We start from the raw sequence: 19,317 nt of genomic DNA, 5'->3' as shown, positions 1-19,317 counted from the left end.
CCACAACAAAACATAAATCTAAGCTCATGCTACGTTTATCATAACGTCCGTCAGTTTGGTTTAACGCGCATTTGAACAATATTTCAGTTATATCATGGCGTCTCAGCTTGACGTCAGAACCCACCATATGTCATGCGGCGGCGGTCTGTAAATAATCGAGTCTGAACCAGACAATCCAGTGATTGATGTCATGAGCATCGATCCACGCAATTGGGATACGATGACATGCATCAACCAAGTCAGCGAGCCTAACCACCAATCCCGTTAGCCGCCTCTTACGACAAGCATAGTCGCCTTTTACCGCAAACAATGGTTGCTGAAGATCTGTTTTACCCAGGATCTTCCCGTCTATCGTTGCAGTAACAGGTATAGCTATATCTAGTAATTTAAACGAACATTATTGGATACATTACCTATAGATCAGGGGGTTAAAACAGAGATATTGTAAATACGACCGCGTGCATAACACATGCAATGATCACGGTGCATATATTAGGGTAATAATAAACAGTACTGAATGTAAATATTTAGCTGTGATAGCCAATTCTCTGCCATGTGATAGATGCGTAATAATCGAAGCATTGGCTTCATGTCGAAGACACATGTTCCTAACAGGTAGGCATGTGTGTACCAGATACCATTGTAGAAAGCAAAACGTATAGTCAGATATCTATTCCTAACATCTGGCATTGATACCTTTGGACACTGTCACCCAGGACGTTAACCCGTGAAGATCCGGGTTAGAATAGGTCTTCAGCAACGACTGACCTCGTGTCATTGACAAACTGCTGATAAACTGATAAAACAGCTGGTTTACTTCAGTTCGATGATGGGATTTTTTAAATCAGAAATGAACTGCTCATGATGGATGCCAGTACTGGAGCAGGATACGCTGACCTTTTCGCAAGACCCGTGATGATCCGGGATAGAATAGGTCTTCAGCAACCCATGCCTGCCGCGAAAGGCGACTTGGCTTGCCGTGAGACTAACGGATTCGGGTGGTCAGGCTCACTGACTTGGTTGAAAAAATGTCATCGATCCCAATTGCATGGATCGATGTTCATGATGTCAATCACTGGATTGTCTGGTCCAGACTCGATTATTTACAGGCCGCCGTCCTATACCTGCAATACTGCTGAGTGCGGCGTTAAACAACAAACCAACCTAGGACGTTAGGTATCATTCTCCAGGACCACTCTTCCTTGCATCTAATTCAAAGCGGACATTGTGTTGATGGGGCTGTGGCATTTATTGAAAGCGGATTCTGTATACTTTAAGTGTGTGTGTTGGTTTTTAACATATGTGCCTTCAGTACTCGTCTAGTATTGCCTATTACTGTAATCATTATATATAATATGTGCACGAGTGCGGAATGCCAACAAGAAAATAAAAACAAAGATTTGTAATGTAACATTGGTTTAATGTGGAACACATTACAACTAATACCAGTCATCATCACTTGCAGATATCAACATCCGCATCAGGGAACACGGCAAACCCAAAGGTCCTAGCTGGCAGCATGAGGAGCCCGCCATAGGCCTTTTGAGGGGGCATGTCAGGGATGGTGTTGTTCACATAATCCAGTCGTTTACCATTTAGTGTCACATTCCTGAAATTACATTGTCAGTGTCATATATCAAACGGTATATCTGTGCCAATAAGACGCCAACCACTTCCCAAACGACGACAACACATCAGCTATTCGGATTACAATGGTTAATAAAATGAACGTGACATTATAGGTCACTTTTATCTATGTAGCGCGTAATGTAAAGGCAAGGACGAAGCGTTATTGATAGGTGTTATTATTATTATTATTTTCATCTCTATGGCATGAAATATTGGCAAACCCGACCGACGTTAGCCTCTGTTACAAAGTGTTTAAAGTGTTCTGAATAGTTTCTTTGTGACATCACGTATCCCTATACTTGCCTCGAAGTAAGCTCTATGAACTCTGGTCTGAGCCAGAAGAGATCCATATTCTTTTGGAATTGTGGAAAGGTGACGACGGTGGTATAGATGTTGACGTTGACGATGTAGACTACAACACTACCCGGCTTGTAGTTGTACACGCTGTGAACAAAATATGTGGAACATTGTTGGACAAAAAAATGGTTAATATGGTTAAGCACATCAGAATTCGGAGTCATTAAATTACAAGCACCTCAAGAAAACGTGTGACGACAGTGCAGATATGTTAGATGTTCTTTATGTTGATGATTGAATTTAAAGAGGAAGTGACTGAAACATAGATATTTGTCTCCTGCATACTGACTACCCCATCAGCAAATTCCAACTGTGTACCTGTTCTGTCTGGCACAGTGGGCGTAGACCCTGAAACTGTTGCTTGAGTTGGTCTGCACGGATAAGACCTTATTACCAACCAGTCTCTTGTAGAGCAAGGTCAGCCAGTAGTCCTGGAAAGTGACAATTTTCACGCAACGAGCACACTCAGATTTATCACATGAAAGTTAGGGTCCTGAGCGGGTGACAGGGTAGCAGGTTTACCAATAATGATCAAATACTGGACACACTGAACCATAAATTGGCTACGTAAAAATAGATAGAAAATTTCACGATATCAAATGATGTCTCTACAGTTCAAGTCAGATACATTAGATAAACTGACAAAGTATTTCTTACTGTATTAACGTATTTTGCAAAGATGAGTTTTAGTCAGTCCTAATGGAACAAGATGATATCATATTTGTACCTACCGGATAAGGTTCAAACGTGTGCGGTTCGATCAGAGAATAATTTTGTCCATAGTACGATTGTCTCAAAACCCCTTTAAGTCCCATCCTTGAAGCAACCCCGAGCTTGTCTAACCATCTGAAATATTCATATCATTAATAGTCCAGGTAAGTGTAAATCAAAACATTTATGTTTCATGTTCAAAGCGAGTTGAACAAATGAAATGGAGGAGACGATTTTGCGTTCATTAGACTATCCATGTCGTCGTGCACATTCATTCATTTTGGCAACTCCGAAAACAAATATTGTCTTCTAACCTTGGGAATCACACATTCAGCTGACCCGTGAAGATCCGGGGAAGAATAGGTCCTCAGCAACCCATGCTTGCCGTAAAAGGCGACTATGCTTGTCCTAAGAGGCGACTAACGGGATCGGGTGGTCAGGCGAGCTGACTTGGTTGATGCATGTCATCGATCCCAATTGCGTGGATCGATGCTCATGATATCAGTCACTGCACTGTCAGGTCCAGACTCGATTATTTACAGGAAGCCGTCATATGGCTGGAATATTGCTGGGAGCGGCGTTCAGCTTACTCCTGCTTCAACATCATTAACAAGACAAGAATGTATACCAACTGTATCCTCAGTCTTTTATGTGTGTCTGTGTATTCTGCAATGTCCAGGTCCATATGGTCAATACCCGGAGGGAAGCTGGTACTAAATATAACCTCAGCAGCATGAGTTTGGTTTGGTTGTTTTTTATTCAAGTCCGCACACAGCAATATTCCAGCTATATGGCGGCGGTCTGTAAATAATCGAGTCTGGACCAGACAATCCATTGATTGACATGAGCATCGATCCACGCAATTGGGATACAATGCGCATGAGGATCAGGTGGTTGCCATTCAGGCAATTGACTGATTGCCTAGAATACCTTCTTTACAATCCGCACCCCTATAGTTTCTAACTGTCTCGTAAGCGAACATCAATGCACTATAAAGTGGCCAATTGATAAACCATTCGGTCGTCACTCTGTAGACCCAGGTTCGAAATCCTCACATTGGAAACTTCTATGAAGACCATTTCTGGTGTTCCCTGCCGTGATATTGATTGAATAGTGCTTAAAGCGGCGTAAGTTACTCAGCCCCCAACTCGCGCACTACAAATTCGTTTCGCTACGAAAATAAAGTAGACAGACAATACTCACAGAAAACCTGCAACATATCTATCAGATATATCAGGTGCTCCCCCGCCATAGAAGGACGATGTCTCCCCAAGCCAAACGGGAGTGTCGGGGTTGGAGGGAGCGGTGACGTTACGCACTCTATGGATGTCAGATATCAGGCTGTCCAGCACCTTGGGATTGAGACAGGTGTCCACTGTAACACCGACTTCGTAGGCATAGTACCTAAACATTCAAACATTTCAAATCCAACGCAAAGAAAAGTTCATTTTTAGGTGTCCCTACTGCAATGGTTGACAAACGTAGTGCCGTTACATGTGTGGTTACAAACACATAATTAGATAAAAAAGTAAGAAACTGAAATAGCTTAAAACTCACTGGTGAAAGGTGATTCTGTCAACAGCTTTGCTTCCTTCACCTTTGAAGAAACTGTAAAATAGTCAATAGGAATCCCAGTATCAAACTCGTTTCAAAATCCGTTTTCGGTATGGAACATGGGACATGGGACTGAATATGATGTACTGGAGTGGTGCATGGGTCATCTATATATCGTTTATCACATTGCTGTAATATAGCAGTTGTGTACCATGAGGCATCACATTTTAATTTTAATTTAACAACCCCCATGATGATGCTCTAACCCAGATACAATTTTGAACACTGTTTTGCACGTTTCTACTTACTTCTCGAACAATATGGATCTCGGTCCTGAGATACCTGTTACATCTGGTCCAATCACCAGCGTGGATTCGAACCCAGGAGTAGACTTGAGGATTTCCCTAAGATGGACAAAATCTCGCCCAAGCTGTGCTCCAGAAATTGTATTGGTGAAGGGTTCGGGGAAATATTCAGGTTCTAGAGACCAAAGAAACTAGATTATAATATCAAGAATATGATTATGGTCGTTACAGTACATATGTTCGTCATGCTCTACACTTTTTGACTTTGAGATTGAAGAATAACGCGCATAAGTAGTAAATACGGAGGAATGACCTAGGTACAACTATACATACTTGGTGAAGTATAATATCATCCACAAATATGTTACGTTGTATGTTCTATTCAATGAGCTGTAGAACTGTTACCATTTCCGAGTTCAAATGCGGGCATCTTGTAGTTCCTGGCATAGCTATAGCTCATCAGTTCTTTGGCGTTTTCAGGGTCCCACTGTCCGTCTTTCCGCTTCAATACATTGAGGCCAAACACCAAGTCCCATCCCACGGCCCTCACAAAGTCATTCAGATTGTCCCATATGGCACCTCAATGATAAAATAGATTTTTTATGGGTACATTTCTCAGCGGAATGAAGCCAATGGATATATAAACCCGGATAAACAAGTAACATAATGTCACGTACATGTAGGTACTCAGTCTTTGCGAACAAACATGGCGTCGCTCTTCTTTATCAGCGATCGAGTCAGAATTAATATTAAGAAGTCATTCTTTGTTCAGTTCAATAGAAATGTTCTCGAAAGACACACTGACCGTCTTAGTTTAAGTTAGATACCACCACAAAACCAACGTCCGGGTATGCCTCTCTCCGAAGATAGTGTTCACGTGCAGAAACGCTTTTAGAAGCATGTCGCTATCGAAACCGAATATCGGTGTCAGAAAACAAATATCTTCACTGCCTGTTTCGACTGACTAATCACTGGCATTGCGACCTAATATTTTAGTGCGCACATTCAAAGGAAAGTTTCGATATAGATTCATGAAAAACATTATAATATAAAGTGGCTATCGTGGTTGTTTGAGCTTGGATGTTAAAAACTATGTACTTTTTAAGTACAATGTTCATTCCTCATAGAACATATTTACCATCCCAAAACACACATGTGATAACCCCTATATGTCCTTCTTTTGAAAACAATAAATATTCATTTAAACAAATGTAAAGCAGATCATTGATTGACACGGAGTTCAATTTTGAACATTGGCCTATTGTAATCAGTGTAAACTGATTTTTGGACCAGGGATAGCAAAAAATTACCACAAGATACTAGCTTCCGCCAAAATCCGTAGGCACAATGACGAAGGGCAGATAACTAAAAACAAGTAGGTTTTGATGATATATGTCGCCCTACTGTCTGCAATCGCTGGTCTGATTACTTACACTCTTTGAATGGTAAGTCCCCACGGTCCCAAGTAAGGTGGCCTTACTTTGGTTACTGGTGATCTATAGCCCAATTTTAGCCCGATTGAAAGTGTATTCTTTTAACTGTTCTCAACTAGTTGTAAAATAGAAAATGTGATACTATAGTTATACTTCTGTCCATCGTTGGCACCTTTTTTAATCTAAATATAATTATTATAATTGTTTCGTTACGATATGGCTAAAGTATTGCAGATGTGACGTTAAATTTCACTCACTCACTCACTCTGAATGTGTTTGCTGCTTTAGGTGCTTGACATTTTTTGTTCTTTGTCTTTGGTCATCGGTCACGTGGTTTAGTCGCCATATTGGATTCAAGGTTTCACAGTGTGGTTTGGTACATGTCTTTACATCCATACTCTCTGAATCAACTGCATAAAAAGCTTCCAAACCCTCTGAGAATTTTCTCAATACATGCCACATCAAATATGGATTGCAGGTTTGGGATATCTTTTTAGTAGCGGACATATTGGATTTTGATTTTGATAATTTATTTCTCATAAATTTTACGTTAAATATCATATCTGTTTTGGTTTTGTTTGCATTGCAAATGTTATGTTATGTTTGATTCAAGTTAGTACTCTAATTGAGTACTACTTCTAATAAGCGCCCCACAATTATAGTTTAACCCCCGTTCGCTGGCTAATTAGAGAGCCAAGAGCAATACACAATCTTGTCGCAAATGTCGTCCGTTTTATGTATATTACCCGTGAAGAACAGGTTTAGAACTGGTCTTCAGCAAACCCATGCTTGTCTTGTCGTAAGCGGTGACTTTCGGTATCGGGTGGTCATTCTTGCTGCATTGGTTGATGCATGTATTCATTTTCCAATAGGCATTTGCTTCGGGGCCTTACGTTGGATAGCATTGGTACAAGCAAACCCTTCGAGGATTCTAACATGGAGGAACACTCTGTAGAACAACCCTGGACACACTGGCACACGCCAATTTCATAGCGGCGGTTCCTGGTGTTCTACACCGTGTGCTACATAAGCCGAGTCAGCGAGCGGCCGTGTCAACCCAAACCGAGTCGGAGAGCCCTTGCTAAGCGGGCTTCGGGTTCCCGTCTTTGGCTACGTTTGAGCGTCCGCAGGAACGGCAGTAAAGTCAATTCCTTCCTTCATTCAAGCAGTTACTGAAGCTCATTTGCTCAGCGCTAGTGGTATTGAAACTGTCGTTTTGTGTCGTCCACGCCCACACCATTGTGTAAGCACCGCTTCTCGTCCACTCATTTGCCCGATTATGTTCAAATGTTGTTTGCGTATGTAGAAAGTTGCGTTCCAGATACCACCAAAATCCCAAGGCCGTGCTTTTGTGTCAACGGAGCCCGACATTGCTGCTTTCAGCTATATTTTACCTTATACTTACTGACGGAATCAATGTCAGGGGTTTGCATATGATCTTACTACAGCAGTTAAAGCAGGATTCAGTACAGATTACATTCCTAATCATTGACTGTGACAATTCTTGAGACCTCTGCTCTACCTTAACTGCAGATTTCACAGACTCTCGATGGCGTCAGGATTATTATAAGCAGTGTAAATCCCTAACGACTCAAAACGATGTCACGGTGAAGGAACCTTATCACTTGATGAATGTTATGACCAAGTTGAACATCATTCATTTTTCTGGCATTGAATACTCCCAAAACGATGTATCATATTTATCATATAAGTCATATAAACATACCAGTAAAAGTGGAGTTTGCACTTGTACCCCCATGACCCGTTGGGTCAAAGGTATTGAAGTCTCCAGCAGTTCCGCCTATTCTCAGATAGCTCGGGGATAACGCCTTAGCAAGCGTCCGCACTTTGGGTGAACTAGAAAATTAATTTCAAATAAAATATCATCAAAATGATTTGTTCTTTTTCAAACGCGAACGATTATTCACCATATTCGTATGATATACATGGTTTTTTAAGTTGGGACCAAATCAGACACTTGCGTCCAAGCCTGTTAGTGGTACGAAACGATCCAAGGAGCCTGTTAGTGTGGCTCTGTGTGCGAATGCAGACGGTTCTGAGAAAGTTAAGCCATTTGTGATAGGAAAAGCTCGACGACCCCGATGTTTCAGTGGTTGTTACAATCCCTAGCTTCATGTCAGGTACCGCAACAATACAAAAGCGTGGATGACATCAGAACTCTTTTCTGATTTGTTGCAGCCCTTTGACAGGCAGAAGTGTTTTCGAGGTAGGCGTGTTATTCTTTTAATGGACAATGCCGCTCTTCCATTAACTCTTCCAGTAAGAAGCAGGTTTCAGTTATACGGAAATTCGTTTATACGGACGAATTGTGAAATGACGCAAGTGTCCGTATAAACGAGGCACGAGTGTATAATGTTTTATCATATACTTAAGTGTGAAAGACTGAGTTTGATATTTTCTTTGCAGTGAACATAGCAATTGATATTTCACTGCACTGAACATAACACTTGATATTTCACTGTTGCCATTTATGGAGGTAATATCGCTTCAGGTCGTTCGTTATTCTCTTAAAGACTGTTTCGTTATATACTGTAAATTTCCACTTAACTCGTCAATCGAGACTTTTCGTTTCGCAAAGCGCTGTTTTGTTTCTTGACAAGCGTGTATTATTTCGCTTCCAACAGCGGTTTGGTAGTTTTCAAGTATATTTTTTGTTAAAGTTGATTTTGTATATAACCATATCTATATGTGTGATAGAGACGTTTCGGGCCGCTAAAAATGTCTTGCTTCTTTTCTTCATATTTTTTAAAGATTATGCAAACACGAAACCACTTCTCCAGTTGCAAATACAAGGCGTGGTGAACCATCCCTGTGTGTTAGGTAGGGAGAATTTACGTTTCAAGTTTTTACATTTGTAATGAAATATTTACCGGCAGACAAACTACACAAAAAGTATCAAATAAAAAGAATATTCCTTATGTCTCGTAAAATATTATATTTCTCTCATCGCGTGACGGAGGAAAAGGAGATATCTCCTTTTCACCCGTGATATTTCACTCGACACATGAAATATCCTCTCTACAGTAAACTACATAAATAAACTAATACACTCACCGTAAATCCAGTCCTCCCCAGTTAAAAGCTATTGGTATCTCTGCTGAATCAATTGTCACTCCAACGAAATGGTCATCTATCGTTGCTATTTCCTTGTCTGTAGCAACAGTGACAGAAACAGACTGACCCACTATACATTGCACATGTAAGGAGCAGAGTATAACGAGCACACGTGTCACAGTCATGGTGTCCTCAGCACTGCATGTATGTTAATGTGTATCTGTATAAAGAAGTATACCATTTAATGTGAACGACTGACCTCGTGTCAATGACAAACTGCTGATAAACTGATAAAACAACTGGTTTACTTCAGTTCGATGATGGAATTTTTTAAATCAGAAATGAACTGCTCATGATTGATGCCAGTACTGGAGCAGGATACGCTCATCTTTTCGCAAAGACCCGTGATGATCCGGGGAAGAATAGGTCCTCAGCAACCCATGCTTGCCGTAAAAGGCGACTATGCTTGTCCTAAGAGGCGACTAACGGGATCGGGTGGTCAGGCTAGCTGACTTGGTTAATGCATGTCATCGTATCCCAATTGCGTGGATCGATGTTCATGATGCCAATCAGTGGATTGTCTAGTCCAGACTCGACTATTTACAGACCACCGTCATATAGCTGGACTATTGCTGAGTGCAGTGTCAAACAGCAAACAAACAAACAAACAAGGAAGCAAGCAAGCAAGTAGTCAGTCAACAACGACGTTTACTATGTAGCACGTTCAGTACTTGTTTTCGCTGTTCCTCCTACCGTTGCGTCCCCAACGTTCAATATGTCAACGTGTACACACAACAATATGATAGTTTCTGAACAACTTTTTCCAGTGATGGGTGAGTGAGTGAGTGAGTTAAGATTTCATAGTCACATCGGCAATATTTCAGCCATATCGTTACTAAATCAGGTTGTAAATCAATAATATATAAAAATAGACATTATAATCTGTCGACAAACGACAGAAAAAACACTAGCCTATCACAGATGTAGATTGTAAAACTAGCATATCATAATAAAATTTGTAACAATCCATAACAGTACACAATAAAAATGGCCTATAGATCACCAATAGCCAAAGGTAGGTCACCATACTAGGTACCATGAGGACTTACGATAATTCTGCTGCCTACATGTCCAGTGATGGGAATAATAATAACAAACAGCAGATATTGTTGGGTACAGAGTATTCATTGAAGTTTACTGCTTTGATATGTAATAGACTATTCCCGATTTTGAGTTATTTTGCAATTCATCGTTATCATTTGGAGCCAAAAGGACTTTGTGGTGAAATCACGTATTTCAGTTTGTGAATTACATGTGTAAGTAACGTGGAGAACATAATGTCATTGCACACTTCAAAGCCTTTGATGTCATATCCTTTCTGGTTGGTGTAGTCTAGCAGCTGGTCTGCATTGCTCGGGTCCCAGTGTCCATCTTTCCGCTGCAGCACACAGAGCCCAAATGTGAGAACCCAGCCTACTTTCTTGGAGAAATGTACTTCGTCCCAAACATGTTTTTCAATCTGAATTAATATGAAATCATATACGTATCTGTGTATATCGAGCAATACTCTTGAAATATTCCATCAGCTCCAGCCCTTGTCACTTTTGAGGTACAATCGAGCATGCTCTTCATACCAAGATTGCAAAAAGTGTCACACGACTCATTCTCAGAAGTTGTTTGATCAAGATTACAACATTTAAGGCCTCCGGGAAGCTTTCAAAAGGTTTTATGGTGGACGTGTAAATTTGACGCAGCGGTACAAAAAAGATGCCCGATGCAATTCATTATTTTGATTTGTACCATAAGTTCATGTGTCTTTTTAGGTGGACAATTGTGACCAGTTTGTGACTAGTGCCATCCATGTGGCATGATGCGCAACATCTTCGCAAACACTTTCTGTCGTCACTGTTTGAAATTTATGCATAAACACATGCTCATTATATGGTCGGAATAGAACAAACGTCTCTTCTTTTAGCAGAGTTCTCCTGGACGTCTTTAGACCCTTGCAGGACCATCAGATCAGTCCAGATAAAACTCTTATTCATCTTGAACAGTATACTATCCCAGTAGTGTCCTCGGAACCTCAGATGCTGTCTGCACCAAGCAAAATTGGACGTATCGCTGGACGCTGGGGCCGGATCTTGTGCTTTCTCAACCGGTCGCGTAATGTTCTGCCACTAATTCTCAACACAAGAATTGTTAACGGAGCAGTTCGGTATTGATTCCGTAGATGCACCAACCGAATATGGTTGTTATGTTGACGTGACGTCAGACTTGGATGGCCAGCTTGTTGCAAGCCCTGAGTGTTTCTCTACTGTAGATAACGTCTAAACTATGATATTGTGCCAATGATTCAACATTTATCATAAGTAGGACAATGTGATTCTGCATATGTCACTATTTCAAGGTCCCTAGCAATCTATTCCTGGTCTTTAGAGGTCACTAGATCGCATAAAGTGGTCAGATTTCAGACTGGCACGCGAGTCATCATAATGTGACACAAACCTACATGTACTTTAAGTATAAATATATTTACAAATGAGCATGCATATTCAAATAACTTATAAACATTAATAAATAAAAAGTTAAAAGTTACTTATTTAAAGAGAAAGATTATCTTGTACCAGATGTGTGTATCATGTTGTACTTTCATGACTTTTTACCTTGACACCCTTATCTAGTGACATATTTATCTGTATTAGTTGGTTTGCTGTTTAACACCGCACTCAGCAATATTCCAGCTACATGACGGCGGTCTGTAAATAATCGAGTCTGGACTAGACAATCCAGTAATTGATATCATGAGCATCGATCCACGCACTTGGGATCGATGACTTGCATCAGCCAAGTCAGAGAGCTGGACCACTCGATCCCGTTAGTCGCCTTTTACGACAAGCATAGTCGCCTCTTACGACAAGCATAGTCGCCTCTTACGACAAGCACTGTCTGTGTTAACGATTGGTAACACGGTTAAGACGAGGGGAGTCACCTACGCCTACCGCAATGCTTGAGTCACTTTACGACACATGTCGGGATGCTTACAACATTAACAACATTTAGATATGCAGACGCATAATAAGCTTTGAGTCTGGAGTTATCAATCAGGAGCAAGAATTTCCTGATAACATTTAGCCACGTGCACCTAGCCGTAAAACTCCTCTGCACTACAGTGCCATTCCAGGCGCTGTGAAGAGTAATGTGTTCTACATTTACTCGGGATTTGACATCCGTAACACGTCCACGACGTGTCTCTTTCAAGTTTTGTGGCCTACGATTTTATCGAACGTTATCACAGGCCCAGTGTATGTAGATGCGTAATGTTTTCTACATTTACATCGGGATTGACATCCGTAACACGTCCACAACGTGTCTCTTCCAAGTTTTGTGGCCTACGATTTTATCGAACGTTATCACAGGCCCAGTGTAAGTAGATGCGTAATGTGTTCTACATTTACTTCGGGATTTGACATCCGTAATACGTCCACAACGTGTCTCTTCCAAGTTTTGTGGCCTACGATTTTATCGAACGTTATCACCAGGCCCAGTGTAAGTAGATGTGAGGTAACAACATATTCAGTTAATTTGACAGTTTAGTAAACGTATGTATGTACATGTAGAACACTTGGCTAGGTTGCTTGTTTGTGTTGTGGAAAACGAAACCCTGAAAACGAAACTCTGAAGAAATGTCTCTTGGTTAAATTGACACAGTAACAGACAGTTTGTTTGTTGTCAGTTTGTTCAATGTACATGTTGTTAGTTGTCTCATTTAGACAGCGGAACAGATTCCGATGAACAGAACAAATGAGCTTTACCAAGGTCAGAGGCGCAAGGGTTTTCAGACTAAGTTGCCAATGACAATGTCATGTTTCCATCTCATAAAGTGTCCATATAATTGACACACTTATTGATTTTCTACACCCACGGGGCCGGTTTTTACACCAAACAAACGCAAATATGGGAGGAAATGCATGCAAGAACACGATTTGCGTATATTTCCTCTATGTGTCAATGCCCGAAACAGATTCAATTTGGCATAAAGGGCAAAACAGCTGGGTAAATTATATGAATGGACAACTGATAATCAGTCATGACATGGTCTTCGCGAAAAGGGTGAGCATGTCCTGCCCTACTAGGCAGCGTAGGAGGCGTAAGTCTGTCATCTTGAAGACGTTACAAGAAGAAGAACGCAATGCCAACAAAAGAAATGCATATATTTGTAATGGAACACTGCTTTAGTTTATTACGCATTACACATTCAACTTGCAACCATCACCTGCAGATATCAACATCCGCATCAGGGAACACGGCAAACCCGAAGGTCCTTGCTGGCAGCATGAGGAGCCCGCCATAGGCCTTTTGAGAGGGCATGTCTGGGATGGTGTTGTTCACATAATCCAGTCGTTTACCATTTAGTGTCACATTCCTGAAAATACAATGTCAATTGAAATTAAGGACAACACTAGCGACGATAACCCATTATTTCTTCAGTTATATGAGTGATCACGTTGGAGTATGTAACACATTATACAAAGTAAAACGCACTACGTTACATTAGCCTGTATCATAGTGTTCTTGTTCCGCTGTGTATTAGTCTCTGCTACATGACCATCATCACGTATCCCTGTACTTGTTCTATGAACTCTGGTCTGAGCCAGAAAAGATCCATATTCTTTTGGAATTACAACGTTAGTATCTGAATCAATGCTTCCCCTCTGCCATTAAGACGCCAACTAAAGCGACGATAACACATCAGACAGTTTGATGTTCGATAGAAATGTATGTGACATTACAGGTCACGTTTTAGAAGGTAGCATGTTATATGACGGCGAAGTCGTTGCACTTATATTAGCCGTTGTCATAAAGTATCGGTGTTCTGCTACATATTAGTCTCTAGAGCATATTAATGATCATGTATCCCATACTTGCCTTGAAGTGAGTTCTATGAACTCTGGTCTGAGCCAGAAGACATCCATATTGGTCTGGAATTGTGGGAATGTGACGACGGTGGTGTAGATGTTGACGTTGACGATGTAGACTACAACACTACCCGGCTTGTAGTTGTATACACTATTCAAAGATACGGAAACATGTTGGAGGAAAAGGTCACTATATTTTGGCACATCCGAAGTCATTACATTACAAACACGTCATGGAAATGGATGACTACAAAGGAGATATTTATGTTCTAGAAGTTAATGTTCAAATATAAAAAGGACCACTGACTATCCCGTTCAACACCTTCCAACTGTGTACCTTTCCTGTCTGGCACAGTGGGCGTAGACCCTGAAACTGTTGGTTGAGTTGGTCTGCACGGATAACACTTTATTCCCAACCAGTCTCTTGTAGAGCAAGGTCAGCCAGTAGTCCTGGGAAGTGACAATTGTCTATGCATCACGTAGGTCTGAATGATATCTGAAGAAAATATGTGGCGCAGAAAATGTTCTGTATCCAGAACAGAGGTCAAGGTTAAATTTTTGTGTTAGTGTTTTATCACGAAACAAACCTTCCAGGGACTGTTTATTGTGTAACAATCATGCTTTTGATTATGATAATCACATCATATTAAATTGTAAAACTCTACTGCAGGAAAGACATGAACTGTTTTCAATTTGTATTGATCTGCTTGATGTTGAAACCTATGTTCAGTTGGAATTACAAGATGAAGAAGACATGTTGTCATTTTTCTTTGGTGCTGATACTCACTTCTCACAATGTATTGATAAAGTAACAATCAAATGCATCAGTGACATGTATGCAATGAGAGGGTGTGCATTTGATTACGTAATGAGGTTATTTTATACTGACAGCCTCCAGAAAGACCGAATCAGAGACATCAGATACAACTGACGAAATGTTTTTAATATATTTTCGAAAGAAACACATCGTGCAAAGGTTTTAGCCAGTCCCGATGGAACAAGATGCCATGATATTTGTACCTACCGAATAAGGTTCAAATGTGTTCATCTCGATCAGAGAATAATTGTGTCCATAGTACGATTGTCTCAAAACCGCTTTAAGTCCCATCCGTGAGGCAACCCCCAGCTTGTCTAACCATCTGAAATATTAGTTTGAAGCTAGGTGAATCAAATGCGGGATGAATAATTGCTCACATGCTCGTCGAGGTAGGGTTGCGCATTCATTCTGGCACTACCCACAACAATAAAAGTCCTCAAACCTGAGGAATCACGCATTCAACTTACACGCATCTTCGCTACATTAAAAGGGGGCACGGACGGCCTAGTCGTCAAGGGCGCCGCGATTCGCTGTGCAGAGTTGCGTCCCTTGGGCACTCTAAAAACCTATGATTGTGGGTTCGAATCCCGGTTCGCCCCGATTATGTTTCTAGGTTTGTCAGCACCATACCCCTGCTCGTGGGTTAATCTGAAGTGGTAAACGTCTGAGACCTGCATCACATCGGGCTTTCCTCCCATACTAAGCTGACACTCCGTGATATAACTGGAATACTGTTAAAAGCCGCGTTAAACCCAACTCACTCACACTCACCAGATTAAACAAGGCTGTATATCATTTTTTTCAGCTGACAGATATTGTCCGTAGTTTTATGTGTGTTTGTTGTTTCTGTTTGGTCCAGGTCCATATCGTCAACTAACCGGTTACTAAATATATCCTCAGCAGCATGAGGGTGAGTAGGTCTCCATGCAGGATCTAGCTGATTCTGTGTCACCATGCCCCGACTGGTCTTGCTGTCAAACTCTGGTTTGCCAGACCCAGTATTGTGTATTTACAATACGCACCCCTAAAGCTTTACAATTTCTAACTACCTTGTAAGAGAACATCAATGCACTATAAACAGGGGTAACTATAAACCGTTTGGTCGTCACGCTGTTGACCCAGGTTCCATTCCTCACATTGGTAGGTTCCGTGAAGCCAGTTTCTGGTACGCCCTGCTGACCGAATAGTGCTATAATAGGTGTAAGTACATATTCGCTCATGCACTATAAATTGTTATACTTTGAAACAGAGAGACAATACTCACAGGAACCCAGCTACATATCTATCAGATAACGCTGGAGTTCCCCCGCCATAGAAGGACGATGTCTCCCCAAGCCAAAGGGGAGTTTCGGGGTTGGAGGGGGTGGTGACGTTACGCACTCTGTGGATGTCAGATATCAGGCTGTCCATCACCTTGGGGTCGAGGCAGGTGTTCACTGTCGCATCGCCTTCAAAGGCATAGTACCTAAACATTTAAAGGATTTTCAAATGTACATGTGACGCTAAGGAAAGCTCGTTTATTAAGTGTCCCTACTGCAATATTATTAAGCGTAGAGTAGTAACATGTGTTGTTACAATAACTTAATTCAACAAATGTTTCAGAAGATGACATAGCTTAAGACTCACTGGTGAAAGGTGATTCTGTCAACGGTCTTGCTTCCTTCGCCTTCGAAGAAACTGAAAAATCATCAATAGGAATTCAAGCATCAAACTCAGTCATAATTGTGAATACCTTTTTCGGTGATTGAATGGTGTGAGCTACTGGATTGGTGTCAGGGATACTTTACAATGATTTATATATCGCTTATCATATCACAGCATTAAAACAGTTGAGAAGATTGACCATGTCCATGAGGTATGATTTGTTACTTTCACATCAGTATCATGCTACATGTTTTCTAAGTTTCCACTTACTTCTCGAACAATATGGATTTCGGTCCTGAGATACCTGTTACATCTGGTCCAATCACCAGCGTGGATTCGAACCCAGGAGTAGACTTGAGGATTTCCCTAAGATGGACAAAATCTCGCCCAAGCTGTGCTCCGGAAATTGTATTGGTGAAGGGTTCAGGGAAATATTCAGGTTCTAGAGACCAAAGAAACTAGAGTTTATATCAAAAATATGATTATGGTCGTTACAGTACGTACGTTCGTCATGCTCTAAACATATCGACTTTGAGGTTGGTACGAATTACACCGTACACATATGTGACGGTAATAAATACGGAGTAATGATCAAGGTAGGCGGAGGAATTATCCAGGTATAACTGCACATACTTGGTAAAGCATAATATTGTATACAAAGATGCTACGTTGTGTATGATATGAAATGAGCTGTAGAACCACACACTACCATTTCCGAGTTCAAATGCAGGTATCTTGTAATTCCTAGCATTGCTATAGGTCATCAGTTCTTTGGCGTTGTCAGGGTCCCACTGTCCGTCTTTCCGCTTCAACACATTGAGGGCAAACACCAAATCCCACCCAACGTTCTTCACAAAGGCATTAAGCTCGTCCCATTTAGCATAAACATAAGATATTCAAGTTTATCATACAGTGGGTAAGATTCTCAGCGGGATGACACCAACAAATAAAAAAGCCGGATAAACATGCAAACATAAGACCACGTAAGTACTCAGTGTTTGGAAAAATGACATGGGGTCGCCCTTGTGTATCGGCGATCGAGTTAAAAGGGAACATCAGGGATCTGGAACGATTTGAGAGATAATATATCACAGCTCTATGAAGAAGTCATTCTTGGTTCTGAGTAATAGAACTGTTCCTGAAGGACAACGTGAACGATAGAGCCTTACTTTGATTCCACCACCAATAATCTCCTATCTCCTATAACGTTGATCAACTTCAACATGTTCATTCAAGCATGTTGTCACATCATGTTTTTGTTATCACTTCTAAAACTAATGGTCGACCCGTGAAGAATCGGGGTAGAATAGGTCTTCAGAAACCCATGCTTGCCGTAAAAGGCTAGCCCACATGGTTAAAGCTTGTAATTGTATCCCAATTGGCTGGATAGATGCTCATGATGTCAATCAGAAAGTCTGGTCCAGATTTGTTTAGTTACAGACCACCGTCATATAACTGGACTATTTATGAGTTAAACAACAAACAAAGTACAATTATGTCCATAAAGCCTATGACAGGTGTCTAAAATCAAATGTTTTATCAACCTCCTGTCACTCTATTTCTGAATTATCACTGAAATTGTTACGTCATATATTAATGCGCACATTCCAGGAAACCTTGCAATGTTTAGGAACCATTGGTAAGAGATGAGAATACATATTTCGGTAATAGTTTTAGGAATGACATTATACGGTAACGATGTCATCACGCTTGTGTGTGCTTGGAAGTTAAACCCAATGTACAATGTTCATTCCTTGTAGAGGATATTTACCATCCCAAAACACACTCGCGTCATAACCCCCATATATCCTTCTCATAAAAAACAAGAAGTTATTCATTTTAACCAATGTATTGCAGGTCACTGAATCATATGTACACGTGGCAGAGGTATTATATTGAACATTGCAGATTTTAGGTACAATCGAGGACTCCAAAGAGCTTCACTTGACTTTTGTTCAAAATTTATTTGATCAGTGTTACAACATTCAAAGCCTAGGTAAAGCTTTCTAAAAGTTTCTTTGGAGACATCACGAGCAGGTTTCCAAATTTGACGAAAACGATGCGCGAAACGATTTTCCTGTTATTATTCTCATGGGTACTAAATACTAAATACTCCCAAACCAGGTATCATATGTATATATCACATGTCATGCCATGTAAACATACCAGTATAAGTGAAGTTTGCACTTGTACCCCCATGTCCTGTTGGGTCAAAGGTCATGAAGTCTCCAGGTGTTCCGCCTATTCTCAGATAGCCCGGGGATAATGCTTTTGCAAGCGTCTGCACTTTAGATGAACTAAAACATTGTTTAAAATGAAATATATTCTCAGAAACTGAAAATATTTCTTTTCTTTCAAACTTAAAGATTATTTATCATACTCATATGATACAGAGTTACAGTGAATCACAATACACTTACCTTAAGTCAAGTCCCTCCCAGTTAACAGATATTGCTAGCATTGACGAATCCAACGTCACCCCAACGAAATGGTCATCTATCGTTGCTATTTCCTTGTCTGTAGCAACAGTGATAGAAACAGACTGACTCACTGCACATCGCACATGTAAAGAGCCAAATATGATGAGCACACGTATCCAATTCATGGTGTCAGCAGCTCGCATGTATGTTAATGTGTATCTACATAAAGAAGTATGCCATTTAATGTAAACGAGTGACCTCGTGTCAATGTCAAAGTGATGATAAGCCAAAACTGATAAAACAACCAGTTGACTTTGCTTATTTCAGGGACATAGAAGTCCATGTCAGAAACTAAAGCGACAAAATCCGTTCATATGCAATAGAACTCTCTGCATAAAGCAGAGTCAATTGTACGATTCCGACTATATCATGAGCATGTATTTATGAATCACTATC

At 40.7% G+C, this 19,317-nt stretch overlaps 2 protein-coding genes and 1 pseudogene across 2 annotated transcripts; 1 reads left to right on the top strand and 2 right to left on the bottom strand.

Annotated features, from left to right (window-relative positions):
* Positions 1 to 19,317, top strand: part of LOC139477808 (uncharacterized) — a 174,529-nt pseudogene that overhangs the window by 126,857 nt on the left and 28,355 nt on the right.
* Positions 1,456 to 9,249, bottom strand: LOC139477792 (heparanase-like). The gene is made up of 10 exons (XM_071260209.1): positions 9,065 to 9,249; positions 7,716 to 7,846; positions 4,962 to 5,135; positions 4,560 to 4,731; positions 4,255 to 4,305; positions 3,901 to 4,101; positions 2,718 to 2,832; positions 2,305 to 2,417; positions 1,933 to 2,073; positions 1,456 to 1,609 (listed from the first exon to the last, which is right to left on the bottom strand). Exons 1-10 carry the CDS (start codon positions 9,247 to 9,249, stop codon positions 1,456 to 1,458), a joined length of 1,437 nt encoding a protein of 478 aa, XP_071116310.1.
* Positions 13,334 to 19,046, bottom strand: LOC139477791 (heparanase-like). The gene is made up of 10 exons (XM_071260208.1): positions 18,862 to 19,046; positions 18,608 to 18,738; positions 17,151 to 17,324; positions 16,712 to 16,883; positions 16,424 to 16,474; positions 16,062 to 16,262; positions 15,005 to 15,119; positions 14,318 to 14,430; positions 13,991 to 14,131; positions 13,334 to 13,487 (listed from the first exon to the last, which is right to left on the bottom strand). Exons 1-10 carry the CDS (start codon positions 19,044 to 19,046, stop codon positions 13,334 to 13,336), a joined length of 1,437 nt encoding a protein of 478 aa, XP_071116309.1.

Source organism: Haliotis cracherodii, unplaced genomic scaffold, assembly GCF_022045235.1.
Source record: "Haliotis cracherodii isolate W230 unplaced genomic scaffold, xgHalCrac1.p SCAF_36, whole genome shotgun sequence".
Classification (NCBI taxonomy): Eukaryota; Metazoa; Mollusca; class Gastropoda; order Lepetellida; family Haliotidae; genus Haliotis; species Haliotis cracherodii.
The sequence above is the reverse complement of the archived record's forward strand: the minus strand, read 5'-3'. Positions and strand labels throughout refer to the sequence as shown.